We start from the raw sequence: 25561 nt of genomic DNA on the forward strand, positions 1-25561 counted from the left end.
CACATACATATACACACACCTCCTTGCTGGAAATGAGGAATCGCAACCTGCGCCCATCACGGCTGTAGACACTCTCATAATGACACAGAGCTATAGACGCTGCAGTAGCCGGATACACCCAGACATCTGCACACCCTGACACCCGGGCTGCACCATACACACACACACACAGACACATAATGTGGTACAGCAGGCACACCGTCCTAGGTATACGGTGCCATCCCATTCACAAATAGGCACAGGATCTATTATTAGATCTGCAAGGACAAACCTATTTATAGCAAGACACACAAATCATCCGGCATTCACGTAGACGCACATCTGCGCCCGCACACATTGCAGCTTCTATCTCCTGGGCAGACATAGACAAAGGCGGGCATAGGATATAGATGGATAGATGCACATACCAGCAGCATACATGTGTGTATATAGCTAGGCACATATACCTACAGCCCCGGCCTGTCGATTTCCGATCTGCAGAGAGGATGCGCGGGTGACAACATGGCTGCCATGTATGGGACAAGACTTACTGGGACTGGGTGTAGTATACGTTGTCTGTTTGTGTGTGACTGGTGTAATGTTGGTGGGCGCTGGGTTATCTGGGGTCTTGTGATTTGCATGTATATATCTTATGTGGGGGGGGTACCGTTAATGACTGTATAATAATATGTGCCCCTTGTTTACTTGCACTTGTCAGGTGATTTTCCAGCCGCCATGGCGCTGTGTTTCTTATTCTTCTGAACTTTGCTCCTTAGTCCTAAGAATGTGACCTGATTCTCAGCTTAATCTAAGTGGGGCGAGAAAGTTATTATTTTTTAACCAGTCTCCGTACCCCGGGGGCAGAGTATTCTGCAGCGTACTATGACCTGGTTTTCTCGGCTGCTCTGATAGTTCTTAGAAACGCTGAGCTTGAGGTGATGTGACTTGTAATCCTGTAAGGACTTGGTGGCATATAGCGTATATACTTAGTGATCGGGTCATTGTACCCTTAGGGACTGCGTTACTCTACCTATACAGTAAGGCCATGTTCACATCTGTGCCAGAAACTCCATTGAAATGTCTCTAAATCGGCGGACGAAAAAGTCCTGCACGCTCAGCTATATCGTCCGCCGCTTTCAGTTTTAAAATGGTAGACCCCTTTATAGTCAGTGGGGGCCACCGGACTATTTTAGTAGTCCACCCATCCATTGTACTGGTCCTGCGATGGATCAGAACAACAGGTGGCCGACGCTAATGTGAGCTTAGCATAAGGTTACCTGCAGTCCTATGCAAAACCACTCAAAGGGAGGGTTCACATGGTGTAACGTGCCACGTGATGTGGCACGTCTACGCCGCGGGAGCCTTTGCGGGCCGTACACGCTCCCATTGATTTCAATGGGAGCGGGGATCGTATGCGCCGCGCTATTTTGCGGCCGCAACATCACGGCCGCAAAATAGCGCGGCGCATACGATCCCCGCTCCCATTGAAATCAATGGGAGCATGTATGGCCCGCAAAGGCTCCCGCGGCGTAGACGTGCCACATCACGCGGCACGTTACACCGTGTGAACCCTCCCAAACAGGTAAATGGAAGCACCATGCAAAATGCTGGAACAGGGCTCTACCTACCTAATATGTGTAGTACAGTACCAACACAGCTCTGCTTCATCTCGCCATCACAGCGCAGCCGTATCTGGTGCATTTAGCTCTGCTAGATACAGTCCTATGAAAAAGTTTGGGCACCCCTATTAATCTTAATCATTTTTAGTTCTAAATATTTTGGTGTTTGCAGCAGCCATTTCAGTTTGATATATCTAATAACTGATGGACACAGTAATATTTCAGGATTGAAATGAGGTTTATTGTACTAACAGAAAATGCGCAATATGCATTAAACCAAAATTTGACTGGTGCAAAAGTATGGGCACCCTTATCATTTTATTGATTTGAATACTCCTAACTACTTTTTACTGACTTACTGAAGCACAAAATTGGTTTTGTAACCTCACTGAGCTTTGAATTTCATAGCCAGATGTATCCAATCATAAGAAAAGGTATTTAAGGTGGCCAATTGCAAGTTGTTCTCCTATTTGAATCTCCTCTGAAGAGTGGCATCATGGGCTACTCAAAACAACTCTCAAATGATCTGAAAACAAAGATTGTCCAACATAGTTGTTCAGGGGAAGGATACAAAAAGTTGTCTCAGAGATTTAACTTGTCAGTTTCCACTGTGAGGAACATAGTAAGGAAATGGAAGACCACAGGGACAGTTCTTGTTAAGCCCAGAAGTGGCAGGCCAAGAAAAATATCAGAAAGGCAGAGAAGAAGAATGGTGAGAACAGTCAAGGACAATCCACAGACCACCTCCAAAGAGCTGCAGCATCATCTTGCTGCAGATGGTGTCACTGTGCATCGGTCAAAAATACAGCGCACTTTGCACAAGGAGAAGCTGTATGGGAGAGTGATGAGAAAGAAGCCGTTTCTGCACGTACGCCACAAACAGAGTCGCCTGAGGTATGCAGAAGCACATTTGGACAAGCCAGCTTCATTTTGGAAGAAGTTCCTGTGGACTGATGAAACAAAGATTGAGTTGTTTGGTCATACAAAAAGGCATTATGCATGGCGTCCAAAAAAAACAGCATTACAAGAAAAACACATGCTACCCACTGTAAAATTTGGTGGAGGTTCCATCATGCTTTGGGGCTGTGTGGCCAATGCCGGCATCGGGAATCTTGTTAAAGTTGAGAGTCGCATGGATTCCACTCAGTATCAGCAGATTCTTGGGAATAATGTTCAAGAATCAGTGACGAAGTTGAAGTTACCCCGGGGATGGATATTTCAGCAAGACAATGATCCAAAACACTGCTCCAAATCAACTCAGGAATTCATGCAGAGGAACAAGTACAATGTTCTGGAATGGCCATCCCAGTCCCCAGACCTGAATATCATTGAACATCTGTGGGATGATCTGAAGCGGGCTGTCCATGCTCGGCGACCATCTAACTTAACTGAACTTGAATTGTTTTGTAAAGAGGAATGGTCCAAAATACCTTCATCCAGGATCCAGGAACTGATTAAAAGCTACAGGAGGCGACTAGAGGCTGTTATCTTTACAAAAGGAGGATCTACTAAATATTAATGTCACTTTTCTGTTGAGGTGCCCATACTTTTGCACCAGTCAAATTTTGGTTTAATGCATATTGCACATTTTCTGTTAGTACAATAAACCTCATTTCAATCCTGAAATATTACTGTGTCCATCAGTTATTAGATATATCAAACTGAAATGGCTGTTGCAAACACCAAAATATTTAGAACAAAAAATGATTAAGATTAATAGGGGTGCCCAAACTTTTTCATAGGACTGTATTACCAACACATTTGTATATGTAAGGGTATGTTCACATCTGCATTGATGTCAATCTGATATCACAGATGATAAAGTCCTTCATGCCTGATGTTAGTAATATAATAACGGATATCCGACGTACCCCACTATAGTCATTGGGGGCCCTCGGGAACCCGTTATTAGTCCGATCCTCTTTATTGATCAATCTGCTCTTTCCGTCCTATGACGGACCTGAAGAACGGATTAAATGACACAGCACGCGCTCTAATAGATGTATAGGTGAGTGTCTTGTATTCTGAGACTTGTAGTTTGGCATCCAGTCATGTATAGATGACACGATGTTCAGCTTTGGGAGCAGAAATCCCAGCCAAAAAAATCCTACAAGTACAATCTTTTTTTCATCTGGTGATGTCTGTAAAAAATAATGGCCACCCAACAAACCCTGGTATATCCAATGGGGCTCTTTCAGATATGTTGTCTGTTATTACATGGACGATTATTTACCTTCAAAGGAGCAGAAGAACAGAAACTCTGACACAGGTGTGAACTTGACCTTATCTAAAATTTCCTAGGAAATCTGATTTAGAGGAATGCTTGAGCCCAACCCGCTGATTTCGGAAGGACCGACCAACTATATTATGTATATGGGGTGTCTTCACTTTCTCCAGGCAGGTGATGTCAGAAACACAGGATGGGGCATGTTGCATTTCAATGCCTGATCCTTTTGTTTTCAGCGGTGATATGAGGTGTATGGCAGAGTTACACCCCTATCTTGGAATGTATACTGTATACATATGTTGGTAGGAATAGCTGACAGCTGTTGGAGGTGTATAGTCACTATTAAGATGAATTTTGGTTGTTTTTGTTCTGTTTTATTCACAGGTTGAGTGGTATGTCTGTCTCATGTGGACTATGGAAACAGCTGATCAGGTTGTTCTACGCTGTTTCCCCATAGAAGTGACTGGGACTTACGGGAACGGTATAGCAGTGTGCTATGTTATTACTGTATCTCCTACTTCTATGGGAGAAACCGTGTAAGGCCCGTGGTCAGATACAGTTTGATAAAACTGGACCATATTATGCCGGTGTTTTCTGGCCTGAATCTGATTTGGAGACGAGAACTTTTTCAGAACTTTTTCATCCGGGAATTTTGGATGCACTCAGTCCCAAGTCTTCCCCTGGGCCCCAATACATCCTGTTACTTGGGGATTAGTGGCCATTTTGTTGTAAGCAGGCTTGTAGGATTATCCACTGGCAGCGGAATAATAAAGCGGAGAGCAGGGCACGGCAGGGCGGCGCCGTGATAACAATCAATAGCCATTATATTATTACCAGCTACCAACTGGCCAAGGACCAGACACATCTCCGGGCACATTATCAGATTGCTTTCTTATGGGTCTATTCCTGGCCCTCGCTACGTGATAAGGCAACGCCTATGTAAGCTGGGGGATTCGCTTCATAGTCCTGGTCTCCAGGTGTACCTTGAAGCTCCTGGGCCCCAGTGCAATATCAGTCACAGGGCCCCCCAACCTACCATGTGGCATTCATAATCCTGGTATCATTGGGCCTCCTGAGATGCAAATACTATATCTGCACTGCCCTGTAGATACGGCCCTGTAAAATGTGAGGCGATCAAGAAATTGGAAAATTTCCTTCCCTTAAAGAGGACGTTTCACCATCTCCTGTTCTTAGTATCTGTTAATAGACTCCTCTCCACTGATTTAAAGCACAGTTGGAATCTTTTCTCTAGCCCCCACCGTTCCTGAGCAATCAGTGCTGTTAGTTTTGTTCCATGATTATGCTATTAGTCTCTATAGTAGGTGGGCAGTGTCAGACAGGAGCAGACAAGGGGGTGTGATTCTGCCCTCTGACCCTGGATGCCTCGGATTGGAGCCCTGATTTACACCCCTTGTCTGACACCGCCCTTCTGACATTACAGAGCTTAGATAGCACATCAGGTACCAAAACTGTTACCTTGAAAATCAATTGAGGTCTGCTACCCCGGAGCACCGCTTCAGCTCCACAGGCCACGTGATGTTCAGTCACATGATCTATTCATAGCTCAAGTGAATGGGCTAATCTGCAATACCAAGCACAGCCACTATATAAACTGTAAGTAGTAAACTCTGCAGCTAATTGGTGGGGGTCTCTGGGTCAGACTCCTGTTCATCTTCAATTGATGACCCCATTAACAGAAATCTGATCACAAAGTGTCTTGGTGCCAGGACCTCCACTGATCGGGGAACTTCTCTGCAGCGCCACCACAGGAGATATTAAGTAGTACACAGTGTCCATGCAGATCAATGGCTTGTCTGCTTAATGCAGGACAGGTCCTAAGAGATTAGGAGGTGAGGTTGACCCTCTACCCACTCAGAATTCTGTAACAGGGGGTATAAAATAGTTTCTCTGAACTGCAGCACCCCTTTACTTATTGATCCTTCTGCTCCATTGTCCCCTAGGCCTGGACTACAGGACCACAATTCCTGCTGGGCCTTTGCATGTTGTCCATTTGCTCTTTTATGTGATTTGACCTATTCATGTACCATGACCCGCATAATACCTGGCTCAGTGCAAATGCAAGTTTGCACGGAGATCAAGTTTGAGCCGATCGACCTATCCCAGTTAAAGATGTGACAGCGCCCCCTGCTGAGTGCACGGTACTGTGGTAGTGTCTAGCATTGCTGCTGCACTGGGATCAGATCCAACTTGTCCTCATCTGCATTGTCTGTTAGATTTATTGTCTCGCTGACGGCTCAGGCCATTGTTCCTCATTGTTGTTGGATGTGACGTTTATATTACAGATTGTACAAGGCCGATGTTAGCAGATGCCATATAAATCCGCCTCACGTCCTAATGTTATCCTTCTTCCTTCCATCTACATACAGATCCCAGCTGCTGGACACTGATATGGATTATGAGCGTCCCAATGTTGAGACGATAAAATGCGTGGTGGTCGGAGACAACGCCGTTGGCAAAACTCGCCTGATCTGTGCACGGGCATGCAACGCCACCCTGACACAGTACCAGCTTCTTGCCACACATGTGCCAACCGTCTGGGCCATAGATCAGTATCGCGTGTGCCAAGAGGTGAGTATTCATCTACATGTATTCACACAATGGCCGTGGAACAAGCGGGCATAACCGTTAGCTCGGTATTATCATCAATGAAACCAAAATCACATCTTCATGGAGGTCGGTTTTCATTTGCATTGCAGTTTCTTTCCATACCATGTTCACCAATCCACTGTTTTCCTATTTACATCTCGGGAAACAGATTTGCATAATTTTCCCATAATCCCCCCCAGTGGAGCGAAAATGGCATATGGCGAAAGTCTCATACGCCTGTGAAGATGATCTCTCCTTAAGGAGTGATAATATCCCCAGTACAGTTCTCTATAAATAAGTGGACCTATAAGGGAGTTTAATGGTTAATATTTCACAAAGCTTTATGAGGATAGAACAGCTAAGTGTGAATACTGTTACAGAAGGCGAGCAAAGACCACTGCTCATTCACACAACAGGATTCAATGGCCGGGTGGAAAAGGGGATTGGCATTACAATACAGAATGTTTAGCCCAGAGCCTGTCTAAATCATGTGCCACTAGTCTGCTTCTGAGGCGCGGCATCCGAAACGCAGGCCAGAGGGACATATGTTTGATGAATGATGTACAATTGAGTCATCCTGTTGTTTATCTGCACGGCACCATTGTCTTAGACACCCTTAACTTCTTACTCTTCTCCTTATTGTAGGTGTTGGAGCGCTCCCGTGATGTCGTGGATGATGTCAGTGTGTCATTGCGGTTGTGGGATACTTTTGGAGACCACCATAAAGACAGGAGATTTGCCTATGGAAGGTATGATATGGTTAAAACGGCCTTCAAGCCAGCTTAAACAGGGCTGTCTCATCAGAGACTACTTCTTGCAAAATGGCCCCTGGTTGCTTTGCAAAGCCAGCACTTCATGTCCTGCTTCTGACATCCCATGGCCTACAGCTAATTTTGTCAGGGAAGCCATGTCCAGCCAGACACTTCCCCTTGCAGGAAAAACATAGTATTAGATGGTGATCATTAAAATGATTGGTCAGTCAAGTAGTACAAGGACATTTTGAGATCTTTAGATCAGGAGTTGCTCATCCCCCATGCTGGCTTGAAGAGGGGAGACATGGCATATAGATGGGACTCTGGTGCAGAGTCCGCATCTGGTTAGAGCCTCTTCAGTGATGTCAGGGACTACTGAGGCCTGTGATTGAGCCTCAGCAGTCATATGTGGTAATGTTTAGCATCATTTCGCCACATGACCACGAAGACCCAATCAAAGGTCTCAGCTGTCTCTGACATCACTCAGGAGGCAGAAGAGGCACAAACGGGACACGGAGCTCAGGAGAGGCGAGTAACACTGTTTGCTTGTTCACCTCTGCTAATTATACTCTGAGGGTCTAAAGAGACACCAGAGTAGAATAGTAGTTTGTGGGTGATAAGCCCCCAAAATTGTGAGTTTCATTCATAACAAGAACCATCTGTTATCCCTTTTATGTGGGATTTTCATTCAATTAGCATAGATGTGGGTATTACAGTGTATCGGGGCGCCACTATAGGATACTATACTGTGAGGGGGGGCCATTATGGGACATTATACTGTATTGGGGTCACTATGGGACATTATACTGTATCGGGGTCACTATGGGACATTCTACTGTGTGGAGGACTATTATTGGATCTTATAGTGTATGGGGGTCACTATAGGACTATATAATATAAGGGGGCCACGATCAGACATTTTACTATGTGGAGGGGCCACTATGGGATATTATACTGTGTGGAGAGGATATAATGCAAATTATCCTGCGTGGAGGGGCCATTATGCGACGGCTGGGGCGTTTTCGTACTATGGGGTACTTCAGTTGAAATGGTTAAGAAACACTGTTCTAACCTATCTATCTGCTGGGTTGAGTTCTGGTGACAGATTCCCTTTAACCCAGGGGTAGGGAACGTGCGGCTCTCCAGCTGTTGCAAAACTACAACTCCCAGCATGCGTACTTGCTCTGCTGTTCTTGGAACTCCCATGGAAGTGAATGGAGCATGCTGGGAGTTGTAGTTTCACAGCTGCTGGAGAGCCAAAGGTTCCCTACCCCTGCTTTAACCCCTAAATTCAGCCAGAGGAGGTCAGCAGTAACGGGGCAGCTATACTTTTCCCCTGGAGCTGTTACTGCAGGGAAATATAACATTACATGACAGCTATAAAAGTGAATAGCTGTCAGTATAATACAAGGATGGATCATTTGTAGCGGGAGCCGCTGATCCTTAAAGCCTCCTCGGTGCCTCATAAAAAAAAGGATTGCAAGTGAAAACCTTCTATAGCCATTACTTATCATGTAAACTCAGAGTAGGGGAGTATAACCTACCCAAAATGGGACGTATTAAAATATAGCCTTTATTGGTTCAGTTAAAATACCCAAAGGAACAAACAAACAAAAAATTCCCCATTAAAAAAGAAAGGAAAGGAGAATGGACAGAGTAGTGTGTCTCTGAAATTGCTAATAGCCATTACTTACCTGTGAGTGCTGACTTGTCTATAGGGTAATAGTAGGGATCCAGAATGCATTGTGAGACTATAGGACTGCAAAGCTAAACGGAGCCATTTCAGTTATAGTAATTGCTAGTCAAGCAACACCCAGGTAAAATATTATCCTATCCCAGAGGCAAAGGATGAAGTTCTTTGGCCCCAATGCAAAATCTCAACATATAGCACTTCTAATGTTGTATCTTAGATGACCCATTTACCCAGTCGGTCACTAGTATCCGGGAGTGCCGGCTACCTCTGCACCCCTGTTGTAGCTCCGATCCTATACTCATGTCTTTTATTTGTCTTTCATAGGTCAGATGTTGTTGTCCTCTGTTTCTCCATTGCCAACCCTAACTCGCTACAGCATGTCCAGACTATGTGGTACCCGGAGATAAAGCACTTCTGCCCCCGAGCACCTGTCATCTTGGTTGGATGCCAATTGGACCTTCGCTATGCTGATCTGGAGGCAGTGAACCGCGCCCGCCGCCCCCTGGCCAGGTGGTCTTTAAGTTGTTTACTCTGACAGAGACTTCTCGCAGTTCTGTAGAGGTTTATTTGTCATGACATGAATAATGCCTGTCTAATATCGATGCCAATCCATCAGTGAGCTGGCATGACATTTGAACTAATCTGAACGAAGACCCTAATGCTGTCCAGCGAGCCCAGCAGAGCTCTTGTCTTACACCTGTCTGATCTTAAATGTCATGTCATTGGGGCTGCACAGAGCGGAGAATGTGAAGCGGCTTGGCAGAGCTAAAGATCCGTCTTTCCGCAGCTTAGCTGTTCACTTCATTACAGGAAAGTAAAATGCTAGACAAAACCTTTAAATAGACCTGAAATGTTCCAGATGACTCTGCATCTTAGTGGTGCGCCCAGTATATCCACATCGCAGGAAACTACAACTTATCCCTGTACGTTGTGCAAATGACGCAGCTATCAGGGCATTAGCATTATGCCATGAGAAAAAGGAGACACAAATCCGGGGTAAAAATACATCTGAAATCACACAGTGCTGCCCTGCGCCATACATTGAACAGCACTGATACTACATAGGTAATGCCAAGCTATGTAAATATATGATGCAGAAACTGTACCCTCACCATCTGCAACAGCGTGTAATGTGCAGTCTGCTGGCTGAAGGCTAGGCCTTGTACCCGTTGTGCAAACATTTAATAATCCATGGACACCCTGCTGTGTAACTACTTATACTATGACAAACTAAACTAATGTGAGTGAATGGAGTCACATTGTGAACCCTAGTGTGCGGCATGTGCAACTACTTGTTCCAAAAATGTTGAGCAATGTTTGACTCAAAGTCACGATCAGTGCACAAGGGGTCTCAATGCAACCCCATTTACTAACATTTGCAAAATAATCACAGGGAAACCCAGCAATCCTTGGTCGCACAACGGAAATCACAGCCAAAGTCCCTAGCCTTAGAGATAAAGTGGTTACACAGCAGGGTGTCGCTGGATTATCAAGTGTTTACAAGAGTAGAATAAAATGTTTGCTTTGCAAAATGCATCACTAGGTAAGAAATAAAAATGATAAAATAATGATTTTAATTATTACTAATTCAGAATCCTTTCTATTGCCATAAGCATAACAACTAGTACTGGAGAACAATGATCACATAGGAAAAAGAACAATGGTGACCTAAAACAGAAATAATAGAACTAACTCCAGGCAAAACTGCGGCTTATCCTGCAAAAAACAAGCTCCCATGTACCTTCTAACAGAAACCTAAAGTTATGGCTTTTAGACTTGCAACACAAAAACAAATGAGTGAAGAGTAAAAATACAACTGGTGCTGCAAAGAATAAGACTTCATATGTAATAAAAATGTAGTAATGCTACGTTCACACTAGCATTCGGGTTTCCGTTCTTTGGGTCCACTTGGGGACCTGAAAAACAGAAACCAAATGTGTTTAAAGGGATCCTATCATTAAAACGCAATTTTTTTGTGACTAACACGTAGGAATAGCCTTAAGAAAGGCTATTCTTCTCCTACCTTTAGATGTCTTCTCCACGCCGCTGTTCGGTAGAAATCCCGGTTTTCGTCAGTATGCAAATGAGTTCTCTTGCAGCACTGGGGGCGTCCCCAATGCTGCAAGAGAACTCTCCAGCGCCGCCTCCATCTTCTTCAGGAACAGCCTCTTCACGGGTCTTCTTCCGAAGCTGGGTTCAAACTTGTAGGCCTCGGGCATTGGGCAGAGCCGACTGCGCATGCCCGTGGCCACAAGAAAGATGGACGCTTACACAGTAAGTAAGCAGCCATTTTCTTGTGGCCTGTGGGCATGCGCAGTCAGCTCTGCCCGAGGCCTAGAAGTTTGACCCCAGTGCCAGAAGAAGACTCGCAGAGGCCATTCCTGAAGAAGATGGAGGCATTGCTGGAGAGTTCTCTCACAGCATTGGGGACACCCCTAGTGCTGTGTGAGCGCTGGGGACCGCCCCCAGTGCTGCAAGAGAACTTATTTGCATACTGACGAAAACCGGGATTTCTACCGAACGGCGGCGCGGAGAAGACATCTAAAGATAGGAGAAGAATAGCTTTTTTTAAGGCTATTCTAACGTGTTAGTCACAAAAAATTGCATTTTAATGATAGGATCCCTTTAAATAGTCTATAGGATCCACTGAGTTTCCACCCGAAAAATGTGGAGAACAAAATCCTCCCTGCAGGACTCTACTCTCTCTCCTTTTTTCAAGCGAAATGGGGGACGGAATCCCCAAACGGTCGCCCAACGCAGTTGTTTGTAGTCTTAAATCAATCTGCTCCAAAATGTCACCTGCTAAAACCAATAATGGTGTCGTTTAGGAGACTGTAATAGGAGCAGAAACCTATCCTATACCGATGAAGCAATGCTGAGAGAACTATATTTATGGACATGTAGATTACCCTGCAAGTGCACTAGGGACGGGGCCTAATTTGCCTACAGTCAGCCGGAGTGCTCTCCATTCTTCTCTATGGGAGTTGGAAAATAGAACTGCCTTCTGGCTATCTTCAGAACTTTTATATACATGAAGTAGATATGAGCTCTGGGCAATTCTGTCCTCAGCGGCCATGGGACCCACGTCTATTGTAGATTTATGGCCTACCTTGCATGTTAAAGGAGACATTTCTTAGAAGTCCTGATAACCATTTCTTCCTTTTTCAGGCCAATTCGTCCCCAGGAGATTCTTCCACCCGAGAAAGGCCGGGAAGTAGCCAAAGAACTTGGCATCCCATATTATGAAACCAGTGTGGTGGCGCAATGTGGCATCAAGGAAGTTTTTGATAATGCAATCCGTTCAGCTCTCATATCTCGTCGCCACTTACAGTTTTGGAAGTCACACTTGAGAAGCGTACGCAAACCTCTCCCACAAGCCCCTTTTCTTCCCCCTCGGCCCCCTCCGCCTGTTATCATAGTGCCTGATCCTCCTGCTCAGAGTGAAGATCATCCTGGACACCTTCTAGAAGAAGCCTCCTGTGCCGATGTAGTGCTGGTGGTCCAAGAAAGGATTCGTATCTATGCCCACCGCATCTACCTCTCCACCGCTTCCTCCAAATTTTGTGACCTTTTCCTTTTGGATGATGGAGATCCTCCATCTCAAGCCAGGGATCCTCTTCTACGTGCCTCAAGCTTTGATGCTTGTGAAGGTTCAGGAGAAACCGAGGGGGGAGGGATGAGAACCTCAGCCAGCGATGGTACTTTGGGAAGGGAAGGTGATAGAGATTTGTCAGGATGGAGCAGAGCTTTTGAAAGCATACGAAGTGGAGTTCTGGAGGAGCCACCAGGTTACCGGGCCAGAAGGGTAACTGTGGTAAAGATGGACAGCTCGGTGAGGTCTGGACCCTTCAGAGCCGTGCTGAAATATCTGTACACTGGACGCCTGGACGAAAGAGAGCCCGAGCTGATGGAGGTGGCCCACATTGCTGAGCTTTTGGAGGTGTTTGATTTGCGTATGATGGTGGCAAATATCCTGAATCGAGAAGCCTTCATGAACCAAGAGATCACTAGAGCTTTCCATGTCCGGAGGAGCAATCGCATCAAGGAATGTTTGGCAAAAGGGATCTTCTCTGGTGAGAACTGCCTCCAGGAGGTGCCGATATATCTCCTCCACAAACACTGCAAACATTTCTATTCATATTTGCATTATATCTTTTCACCAAGGGTTCCAATATATATGTCATCAGGAATAGTGTTATCTGCAGTACTAGGTTAGGCCCGGCTCATATCTGCGTTCTGTATTAAAGGGATCCTATCATTCGCACGCAATTTTTTTTCTAAGTACCATGTCGGAATAGCCTTAAGAAAGACTATTCTCCTACCTTTCGTTGTCTTCTCCATGTCACTGTTCGCTTGCAATCCCGGTTTTTCTCTGTATGCAAATTGGCTCTCTCGCAGCACTGGGTGCGGGCCCCAGCATTCAAACAGCACTGGGCGCGTCCCCAATGCTGCGAGAGAACTCTCTCCAGCACCGCCTCCATCGGTGTCTTCACAGACTTCTTCCGGCTGGGTCAAAATTAAACGTATGCGCAAGTCGGCTCTGCCAGCGGAGCTCGAGCAGAGTCAACTTCACATGTGGGCAGCCATTTTTTTTGGTGGCCGGCCGATTACTCGAGCATCTGCAGTACGTTCTGTGCTCCATAGAACTACAGGAGTGTACTGCTCATGCTTGAGTAAGCGGCCGGCCACCAAAAAAATGGCTGCCCGCATGTGAAGTTGACTCTGCCCGAGCTCCGCTGACAGAGCCGACTTGCGCATATGTTTAATTTTGACCCAGTCGGAAGAAGACATTGGTGACGAAGATGGAGGTGGCGCTGGAGAGAGTTCTCTTGCAGCATTGGGGATGCCCCCAATGCTGTTTGAACGCTGGGACCCGCCCCCAGTGCTGTGAGAGCTAATTTGCATATCGAGAAATACCGAGATTGCAGGCGAATGGCGGCGCGGGGAAGACAACGAAAGGTAGGAGAAGAATAGCCTTTCTTAAGGCTATTCCGACTTGGTACCTAGAAAAAAATTGCGTGTGAATGTTAGGATTCCTTTAAAAAGCAATTAGCTAAGAAACCACATGTACCCTATAGACTATAATGGGGTCCATGTGGTTTCCGCTCTGTTTCCACACAAAACATGCCGAGAGAAAAGTGCTGCTTGTCTATGGGGTCTGTGTGGTTTCTTAGCTAACCACTTTAATAATTCATATAGGTTTCCGTTCGGGGGTCCCCAATCAGACTCCCCGAACAGACTATCGAACGCAGAGGTGAACCGGTCCTTATCACATTCACAACCTCATAAGTCTGTTAAGAAATCCTATGAGGTCCTTAGTGTGTTTGCTTTCTGTCCGGCATGTACTCCTTTTACATTGTCCTTTTCTTCTCCTTTAGATGTCACTTTTGTTCTGGATGATGGAACCATTAAGGCGCATAAACCGCTGCTTATCTCTGGGTGTGACTGGATGGCTGCCATGTTTGGAGGCCCCTTTTTGGAAAGCAGCACCTCTGAGGTGAGTACGGACTTGTAGCCTAATATTACACATAAGGCTAGAGCTACACGGCGAGATGTGTCATGTGACAAAAAGTCAGATTAAGTATAAGCTCACATCTGCACCAAGATTTCTGTTGGAGACTCTGCCGCAGAAATCGGCCATTATAGTCAGAGGGTCCGCCAGTATCCGTGTTTTAGCATTCTGACTCTGTCAAGCCTGGTGTGAACCTAGATTAAGTTATGCGACAAAACTGCTGAGAATCGGCTGTAAAAACACAAGTCACATGCAACCTGCAACAAAAATCCAACACAGTTTGGCTTTTCTGTGATAGTCATGTAGCAATTGTATGATGTAGCATGTCACACCTCAGACATGCATTGCACAAATTATGTTACACTACAAAAAAATCTCCTTGAAGTCACTATAACAGTTGTGTGACTTGCCTACGCCTTGGACTAGGATTACACAGTGATTTTTGGCCTTGACTCCCATTGTGTGAACTTCACTAATGATAGTAAATGGAGTTGCATTGTGACGCTGAGAGCGCTCCGACTTCTAATTGCAAAAAGGTCAAAACGCCATTCACTAACAATAATGAAAGTGTCACCACAACCTGGCAGTCTTGTGGCCAAACTGGCCGTCTAGCCCTAACCTTAATGTCACACAACTTTTTAATCGGAGCTGAGATTTGGCTGTAAAAACACTGTGAAGTCAGAAACGTGTCATGTGTGAGTTGCAACAGGTTTCCATTGACGTTTATGGTAAAAAAGTTTCATGCTACTTGTGACAAAAATCCAACAGGATTTTCTGCAATTGTATCGCAGTTGCATGTTATGATACTCTGAAGTTATTTGACACCTGACATATGTTGCCGTGTAGTCTTAGCCTTAAAGCTGCGAAGAGGAGAATCTAGAAGATGAATAGTAGTAGAGATGAGCGATTACTATTTGAAACAGTAGTTTCAAAAACCTGGGATTGGAAGCTCATTTGAATATTTCTGGTGCATGCTGGGAAGAGGAGAAGAGTCGCCTTAATCTCGTCGATTGCTGGGAATTGCTGGGTCTCGCTGGTTAGAGGACATCGCAAAACCGCGTGCCGTTACGCGCGCGAGGTTCTACACTTCGTAGACGGCGTCAGACGAGGAAAAAAAAAAAACATATACAAGATCATTCATCCAAATTTAATGAGCAACATGGAAGAGGAGAAAACCCACATGGTGAGCTGCAACACTTGCTATATGTTTACAGATCTGCCGGACCATAAAGCCAACTTCACCTGTATGAAATGTAAACTAGTGGCCCTTTTAGAAGAAAAAGTGCAGAGGTTGGAAGAAAGAATAGTGACGTTGAGAAGCATCAAAGAAAGTGAGGTCTTCATTGATGAAGCTGAAGCAAGCCTCCAGAACACAGTGGGGGATGAAAGTGCTAGAGAGCCTACAGTTGCAGAGACTGATGCAAGTCCCCCGAATACAGTAAGGGAAGAATACTTGAGAGAACCTACAGAGGCAGAAAACTGGACACATGTGACCAAGGGATGCAAATGGATCACAAGGCCATCACCACTCACACAGCTAAGTAACCGATATGAAACTCTCATGCAGGCGGATGAAAATGACAAAAATAACCTATCAGCAAAAGAAGAAACAAAAGTCACCCAGAGACAATCAGGAGCAACAAGAAATGGTGTTGCAAGGAAGAAAAGAAGAGTAGTGGTTATGGGTGACTCACTGCTAAGAGGCACAGAGGCAGCTGTCTGCAGGCCAGACTTAACCGCACGAGAAGTATGCTGCCTCCCAGGAGCAAAAATCAAGGATGTGGCCGATAGGATACCAAGCCTCCTCAGCTCCAAGGACGACTACCCATTCCTACTGATACATGTGGGTACAAACGACACGGCAAAAAATGATTTACCAACTATCTATAAAGACTTTGAAAATTTGGGGAAGACAGTGAAGGAACTGGATGCGCAGGTAGTATTCTCATCAATCCTCCCAGTTGACGGTCATGGCATCAGGAGATGGAATAGAATACTAGAGGTAAACACCTGGCTTCGACGGTGGTGCCGAGAGCAAGGATTTGGATTTTTGGACCATGGCGTGAATTACCTCTACAATGGACTCCTTGCTAGAGACGGGATACATCTCACAAAACCTGGGAAAAACATATTTGCCAGAAGACTTGCCACACTCATCAGAAGGGCTTTAAACTAGAAGAAGAGGGGATGGGAAGAAAAAAGAAAGACAAGAACATGCAGCTAAAAGACATACTTAACAAGGTTACTAGATGTGGTAAAGAGGACCCAAGACAGGATACTCAGAAGGAAATTACGAAAAAGGATGCAACAGAGCACAATCTGAAATGTTTTTACACAAACGCACAAAGTATGGGAAACAAACAAGGAGAACTAGAGCTGATGATACACAAGGAAAACTATGACGTCATCGGCATCACAGAAACCTGGTGGAACGACATGCATGATTGGAACATACAGATGGAAGGATACAACTTATTCAAAAAGAATAGAACTAATAAAAGAGGGGGTGGAGTTGCATTGTATGTTAAAAAAGAACACATCTCCACAGAAATTACAGTTTTACAGAATGATAATCTACTAGAAATTATTTGGGTAGTAATTCAAGGGAAAAACAATAAGGACATCATAGTAGGCGTTTATTACAGACCACCAGGACAGACAGAAGACATGGATGAGATTTTTTCACAGCAAATGACCACGCTCTCAAAGAAACATGAAATAGTGATCATGGGAGACTTCAATTACCCTGACATTCATTGGGAAACCCACACAGCCAAGAGTAAAGGCTCCATCAAATTTTTATCCTCTCTAGCAGACAACTTCATTGCCCAGCTAGTAGAAGAAAACACGAGAGGAACATCCATTTTGGACCTAGTCCTAACCAACAAAGAGCACATGGTTAAGGGACTACGGGTAGCAGGGACACTGGGATTCAGCGATCATGCTATACTTGAGTTTGGGGTTGCAAGAAGAAGAAGAAGACCTGAGAAGGCACAGACTTCAAGGCTCGACTTTAGCAGGGCAGACTTCAAGAGCCTGAAGGCAAGGGTTAGCAGAATTCCATGGTGCAAAATTCTTAAGCACAAAAATGCACATGAAGGGTGGGAAATCTTCCGTAGGGAAATCATTAAAGCACAGGAACTAACAATACCTAGAAGGAAGAAAAATGGGAAGCACCTAAAAATATCAGGATGGATGACCAAAAAATTACATAACCTGCTAAAAAGGAAACATACAAAAAGTGGAAGATGGGAACTATACCTAAGGAAGAGTACACAGCAGTCTGCAGACTCTGCAAGACAAGCATCAAAGGAGCTAAGGCTGAACACGAAATGAAGCTTGCAAAAGAGGCAAAGAGTAAGGTAAAAGGATTTTGGGATATGTTAAAAGCAAAAGAAAAGTGAAGGAGACCATTGGAGTCCTGAAGAATGACAAAGGAGAAACAGTTAACACGGTGGAACAGCAGGTGGAGCTACTAAATTCATATTTTGTATCCGTCTTCTCCCAAGAAACTAATGGAAATATCGACATTAATGGTGATGGAGATGAGGGGAAGGAGGACTCCAAGCTGACTATAAGCAAAGGTCTGGTAAGAGAGCACTTAGCCAAGTTACAGGAAACCAAGTCCCCAGGACCAGATGATTTACACCCTAGAGTCCTGAAAGAGATAGCAGAGGAAATAACAGAACCCCTTGCTATAATCTTCAGTAAGTCATGGGAAACAGGAGTGGTCCCTTTAGATTGGAAAAGGGCAAATGTTGTCCCCATCTACAAAAAGGGGAAAAGGGACGATCCAGGAAATTACAGGCCGGTAAGTCTGACCTCGATAGCAGGAAAAATCTTTGAGCAAATAGTCAAGGAACATTTACTTCGGTACCTGGATGGGAAGGCATTAATTAACCAGAGCCAGCACGGCTTTATGACCAATAAATCTTGTCAGACTAACCTGATTTCCTTCTACAACAAAATCACTGAATGGTTGGACCAAGGGAATGCCGTGGACATAGTATATCTTGACTTCAGTAAGGCATTTGATAAAGTATCACATAACCTTCTTATTGAAAAAATGATTAAGTATGGCTTTGACAAAAAATCAGGTGGATTCACAACTGGCTTAATGATCGGGCACAACGAGTAATACTAAATGGCTACACATCGAACTGGAAGAAAGTCAAAAGCGGGGTGCCGCAGGGCTCTGTTCTGGGCCCAGTACTTTTTAATATCTTTATAAATGATCTGGACGATGGAATTATTGGGGAACTCATAAAATTTGCAGATGATACGAAGATAGGAGGAATAGCCAACACTAGAGAGGAGAGAGAGTGTATTCAAAAGGACTTAGACACACTGGAACAATGGGCTGAGGCCAACAAAATGGTATTTAACAGGGACAAATGCAAAGTTCTACATCTGGGTAACAGAAATGTAAAAAACATATATAGTATGGGAGGAATAGAACTTAGTGATAGCATAGGGGAAAAGGACTTGGGCATAATAGTAGATCACAAATTCAACATGAGCCAACAGTGCGGTGCTGCTGCAAAAAAGGCTAATAAAATTCTGGGATGTATTAAGACAAGCATTGAATCTAGATCAAGAGAGGTCATTATTCCGCTGTACTCTTCCCTGGTCAGACCATACCTGGAATACTGTGTACAGTTCTGGGCGCCTCAATTCAAGAAAGACATCGATATATTGGAGCAAGTCCAGAGAAGAGCAACCAAAATGGTGGAAGGTCTGCAAACCATGTCCTATGAGGAGCGGCTAAAAGAACTGGGACTGTTTAGTTTGCAGAAGAGAAGGCTGAGGGGAGATTTAATAGCAGTCTACAAATATCTGAAAGGTAGTCACAGTGCAGAGGGATCTACTCTATTCTCATTAGCACAAGGAAGTACAAGAAGCAATGGGATGAAACTAAAGGGAAAGAGATACAGATTAGACATTAGGAAAAACTTTCTGACAGTGAGGGTAGTGAGAGAGTGGAATAGGCTGCCACGGGAGGTGGTGGGCGCTCCATCAATGGAAATCTTCAAGCGGAATCTGGATAAACATATGCTGGGATGATTTAGGAAAACCTGCACTCGCAGGGGGTTGGACCCGATGGCCCTTGAGGTCCCTTCCAACTCTACCATAAGAAAGCATGCTCCCATAGGAATGAATGACAGGCCAGCGCGCAGGGGGTTAAGCGGCAGGACGCCGGCGCCGGCTGCGTCCATTCATTCCTATGGGAGCGTGCTATTCGAAACTACTGTTTAGAATAGTACCCTCTCATCTCTAAATAGTAGCTATCCAGGGCTATATTCTGGAGATGTGGGGTTTACCAGAATGTTATATTCTATCATATTTTGGAGAAACATTACGGTTCCCCTCCTCTTCCCATAGAATGGCTCAGCAAGTAGAAACACGTGAACTTACTAATGAATTCATCACAACACCAAGCCGCCTTATAATCACACTTGTATTGTCCACTCCCTATATGTACAATACTTATATAACTCATGGCTATTTTTGTATCTATGGATGTTCATTTAGGTTGTGTTATGTGTCATATGCCTAACTACACAAGCCGAAATGTCCAATTTCATGGCAAGCCACGCCCTCCAACCTTATAAAGCTAGGTGCACACCTTTACACCCTGTCTAGCTTCAGAATGATGTCTGACACTAAACCCCATATTAAATATCATGTCTTACGAGTCATTTATGGAGTGGCAATGTATACAGTGCTTTAGTCACATGTATGGACTAATATCTCACATGCTCATGTTGCAGATAAGAGAGTGACTACACATGTCTAGTCACCTGTATGCGAAGAAAGGGCATATGGAGCCTGCTCCTTCTTAGGCTTGTGGGGGTGTCACATGGGGACCCCCAGGAGTTAGGGCCCATTCACATGGAGTAAACGCGCGCCCATTTTGGCAAAATACACGTGTAAACATAAGACTCCCATTGACTTAAATGACTTTTTTTTTTTTACATATGTAAAAAAAAATAAAACACGTCAAAATACACATATTAAAATGTCATTGAAGTCAGTGGGAGTCTTATGTTTACACGTGTATTGTTTACACGTGTATTTTGCCAAAATACACATGCGTTTACTCCTTGTGAACGGGCCCTTAATCTATCATAAATTGCAATGCTGTAAAATCTGAAAAATCCCAGTCCTTGGTGCCCTATAGATTTGAACAAAAACACATCAAATCATTAGTAAATGACTTTTTGGATTGTGGCTCACATAATGCATGGCAATAACAGTATATTAATATTTATAATGTTCTGTCTCTCCAGGTAGTCCTTCCGTACACCTCCAGGGGCAGTATGCGGGCGGTGCTCGAGTATTTGTATACAGGACAGTTCACCACAGGACCAGATCTTGACCCCTTAGACCTCATTATACTGGCAAACCGGCTCTGCCTGCCACACCTGGTAGCATTGACTGGTAGGTAATGGAAGGTTCTGTTTATTACTATTATTACTTTTCCTATTAGAGGCGATGCCTGACCTCTTATAAATAATAACCGCCACTGTGTACTCTATGGGAAAGGAAAACACTTAGCAGTCTTGTCTTTCCATCATAGAGTCACAGAAGCATCAATAAGTCCTGCCTTGTATAAGACTGCAAATAACAGAAATCTTTAAGCAGTGCCAAAGGGGAATGAACCCTTCTAGTTTGGAAAAGTGGTGGGAATACTGCCTAGATCCCGGTGGTGTAGGGAATCTTACAGGCAAGTGTGCAAAATAGCTGTAGTGTAGGAGAAAATACACGATGTGTCACTATAGGTAGCTACCCTTCAAGGGTTTGTTCACATGTCGGAATTTGCATTCCACGTGTGAACGTACCGCACATCTAGCCGCAACGGGATGTTGGTGCAGTGCATCGGCATTTTGCTGTGGATTAGGCCCAAATGAATGGGCCTGATCAGGAGGGAGCCTCGCGCCGTGGCTGAGTCAGCCGTGGAATTTGCGGCAAGATAGGGCAGCTTGCTTCTTTTTTCCGCTACTAGCTAGCGGCAAAAAGAAGTGAGCAGCTTCCGTTGAAGTCAATATGGCAGCAGATTCCACATCAAATGAATTGAATGGACCAAACCACAAGATCGCACAGGTATAGGACCTGCAACATATTTTGCAGCTCTTCACTTCGGCACAGATGTGTTTTGTTTTTTTTGGTTTTTTTTGTTTTTTCTTTTTTGTATGAGCCCATAAAGATTCATGTGTCCGTACTTGGATCTGCAATTGCAGAGACCATAGACAACCACTGACATGGAGTAATAACTTCATCCAATACAGATACTTGTCTCTGGATTGCCTCATACTCCGTGATACATTCCAAGGGTCCGAGATTGACTTATAGGGTATCTACCTATAGGTGGCACTGGAGAGATGTATGAGCCTTAATAGGGTTGGCCGGGAATGAGAAACATTGACCCAAGAGCGAGGTATGGAAGAGGATAAAAAAAAAACATATACTCATCTTTTTAATTCATCACCACTGAAAATCATTATGGGATTAATATATACTAAAGGGACACACATTATGCAAAAAAAATTATCTATTGGAGACGTATATTAAAGGGATTGTACCCATATTATAATGTATACCCTACCCTTATACGGGATAGTGTCAGCCTCATATAATGAACTTGTGATTCTGTATTTGCAGAGAAGCACACAGTGTCGGTCATGATGGATGCATCTCTGAATAATAAGGATATTGATGGTGAAGCGCTTGTGTTACTGGAAGCTGCTCAGGTAACTGTCCTGGCATTTCTATTCTTTACTTGGTCTTGACCTGGCATTACATCACTTCTTTACCCTCTAGCGTTCTTGGCTCCTATGTCAAGATCATATTGGCCACAATGCTCAAAGAGCCACAGCTATATCTGCCAAGTTGTCAGCCCACTGAGTCTGCAATGTGTGTCGCACCGGCAAGGTATTGGTATATGGTATACAGAGCCAGGGATTCCTCCTCTAGAGGAACAAGCCTTTAGCATTTACAGTGCCAACCACCCAAAATTGTGATGAAATTGGTCTTGGGGAGGGGAGTCTTCTCAAAGAGACCACTATACATAGGATATATTGGTATAAGGAGAGGAAATATATTCAAACTGTGGCATATATGTAGATCACATGTGCGTAGGAGTGTATGGAGCGTGCTCAGGAGCTGACCCAGCTCCATGTATAGCTCATTTTATGAACTGAAACTTCTAGGCCCCAAAACCTGTAAAGGGGCCCTACCTATATTGTGCCGTTTCTAGTATATAGTGGCAAATTTGATTTGGCAGAGGGACCTTTGGGGACCATTCACAGTCCAGTAGTGACTTCTACCTCTGTACCCACTATAGTTACGCCTCTGGCTTGCTCTATTTAAAAAAAAAAACCTTACAACATAAACTATATATGTTTATTGCCATTATCGCACCAACCCATACAATACATTTGGCACAAAAGGGAATAAGTCAGCATTAAAAAAGTCTGGGCTGGAGATGGTTCGCTGTATCCCAGACCTCCAGCCGCACATGCTTCTGGGATCATCTGCTGGCAATTCCTGTATTCTGCATGTAATATCTACTTTGTGTCTTCCAGTTTCATGGTGCCCTGCAGCTGGCAGCCTGGTGTTTACATCACATCTCTACTAATTATAATCGCGTGTGCAGGAAATTCCCCCGGGAAATCAAACTGGTGTCACCAGGTAAGTGTGGCCATGGAGTCGTAGAGAGTGTGGCCGTGAGCCATAGAGAGAGTGTGGCCCGTGGAGCCGTAGAGCATGTGGCCATGACTTCTCTTTGGTTACTGTTGTCTTCTGTGATAAGATATTCTGCTGCAGCAGTTTAACCAGTTGTAGATGTTCAGGTTATCTCTGCTACATTTATACATCTCTGGATATATATAGCCATGAATGTGAGCCAAAGCAACAGATATCCTGCAAACAATAAGCACCGTGAGAGGAGACTCAAAGGAAGACGCATGAAATAAACAGTGTCAATAAATCTCACCCTATATAAACATATAGGACATAGTGATCCTCTTCTTCTTTACATAAACTATATATGATATTTATATATTATCTGCAGAGAATCAGCAGACCCTGGAGATGCAGCGTTGGCCCCCTGTCTGGTATCTAAAAGAAGAAGACCATTTCCAAAGAGCACAGAGAGAACGTGAGAAAGAGACAGCCCTACACCAGAAAAGACAGCCCAAGAGACGCTGGTTGTTCTGGAATAGCTCCAGTGCAGGATCTCCCGCCTCTTCTACAACTTCTTCCTCTGCAGTGGGCTAAGACCCGGTATCACACCTGCATACCCTCCCTCCGGCAGCTATGAGTGCATGCAAGAATACGAGAGTCTGTGTGCGTCTTGTGTTGGTGTATCTCGGAGTGAATGTGCACTACTACTACTACTGTTTTGCCTACTATCTACTGAACTGTATTCAATGACAAATCATATCTAGACGGTGGCCCAATGCGTCACTGTCTATAGGTAACAACCGCCTCTGCAATGCAAACTCCAAAATCTTTCCCAGGAACTTTCTACCACTGTGCATAGAAATATTTGATATGTGGAAATCTCCTTGGAGCACAACCAGTTCCATCCGGTAGTGTTAAAAGGACACCATCACTATCATGATATGTGTCATTTCTCATCAGAGACAATCTGTTTCCAAATGAATCCGGAGAAATCAGATGGTCCCGATCCTAGCAAGCAAAATATAGTATTACATGGCGCTCATTTAACCAAATGGCGGGTGGCTTGGTGACTCTTACAGAGTAGCTCTCCATTTAGTTTGTAGAGGAGAGCCCCACGCGTCCACATGAGACAACCCCTTTAAACCAGGGACAGTCGTGACTATATATGTAGCATAGCTGGGAGTTTCACATTCCCAGCCATTGGCTTAAGTTTAAACATAGCTGCGGGTTGAAGACTGTAATGACATGCGGTTTTACAAGACATTTTTCATTTTTGTTGTTTGAGTAAAACTTCTGTCTACCTGCCATTAACTATCAGTCTGAAAACGCTAAGATTTGGGGTAAAGCTCCATGTCGGCACGGTTTTCAGCCAAACTGTTGCAGCTAGCCTTACGTTTCCACTCATTACATACAGACTGTTTTATGGCGGCCTTGTCAACAGGTCCTGGACCTCAGGCTGCCATAAACAGCTACACAATAGTGAAGTGCAACCATGCAAAATATCCTGAAACACCTTTTATCTGTCCTCCGGATGTGGGGGGCGTCCAATGTACAATATAAGAAAGGGGATTTTCCTCATATTATTGGTTGGTCACCATTTTCCAGTTCTCTTCAGCTCTACACAGTAGCACATTACGGGTGAGCTTATAATCTGGCTGTGAATATTGGGTCTGGTTGACAACGTCTGTACAATACATGACCATAGGGTTAAGAATTAATGATGCTAATGTGTGAGTCTACTCTCAGGAAGACTGTGTCTGACAAAGCATCAGCCGTAAGGTGGCCATTCGGGGTGTGTTGTTTGGACGGAGGTGACACCTGAGGACTGTGCAGTGCCAATCACTTTGGGCCCTAAGAAAAGGTTGAACCCCCAAATATCCCATGGTGTTGCAAGATCTATTTGCGGTTCTTCAGTTTGGATATCTTTTCTGATCATAGGACGTAAAGACTGTATCACAAAAAGGGTGTCCAGAGTGAAAGCAAATGTTCTTACCACTTCTGATAGTAATAATCCTTGTCTATGGGGTAAAGCACTGCTGCAGGAGTCATTGGTAGGGGTAATACTGTTTGCGCTATGAAGAATACCTTACCCTACTCTATATGGCATGTCTATATGCTCAGATACTTATAGATTAGTTACTACACTAGCCCTTACTTTCCTGTTGCGGCGGTATACAGTATGACATAGGGACGTATATAGGATTACTTTAAGGCATTTATTAGGACTAGCCACTGAGACGGACTGTCATTTCTGCAGCGGTACCCCATTGTAGTAGGGTTGGGTCTGCTATATAGAGTGAACCTTGATATAACTGGTACCCGCCTTAGCTATGATTCCTCCATTGTGACTTTGAGTATTTATTAAAAGTAAGGTTTGAGGCCTCATGCACATGGCTGAATTTGTAGTGGAATATCATCCGAGTGTCATACTAGTGCCTTCCGTCCTCCATTGCTTTCAATGGGGGGGGGGGGGTTCCATTCTATTCC

At 44.4% G+C, this 25561-nt stretch overlaps 1 protein-coding gene across 2 annotated transcripts; it reads left to right on the forward strand.

The window, feature by feature from the left end:
- Window positions 1-24056, forward strand: RHOBTB2 (Rho related BTB domain containing 2). 2 transcript variants are annotated; one of them, XM_075272712.1, is made up of 10 exons: window positions 1-512; window positions 6213-6414; window positions 7078-7181; window positions 9202-9387; window positions 12046-12950; window positions 14256-14374; window positions 20680-20830; window positions 22052-22140; window positions 22975-23080; window positions 23463-24056. In XM_075272712.1, exons 1-10 carry the CDS (start codon window positions 502-504, stop codon window positions 23666-23668), a joined length of 2079 nt encoding a protein of 692 aa, XP_075128813.1. In that variant the 5' UTR covers window positions 1-501; the 3' UTR covers window positions 23669-24056. The 2 variants fall into 2 exon arrangements, with proteins under 2 accessions (XP_075128813.1, XP_075128814.1); XM_075272713.1 differs by lacking the exon at window positions 23463-24056 and adding an exon at window positions 23147-23219 and having other exon boundaries at window positions 22975-23097.
- Window positions 24057-25561: the final 1505 nt, after the last annotated feature.

Source organism: Leptodactylus fuscus, chromosome 5 (genome assembly GCF_031893055.1).
Source record: "Leptodactylus fuscus isolate aLepFus1 chromosome 5, aLepFus1.hap2, whole genome shotgun sequence".
Lineage (NCBI taxonomy): Eukaryota > Metazoa > Chordata > Amphibia > Anura > Leptodactylidae > Leptodactylus > Leptodactylus fuscus.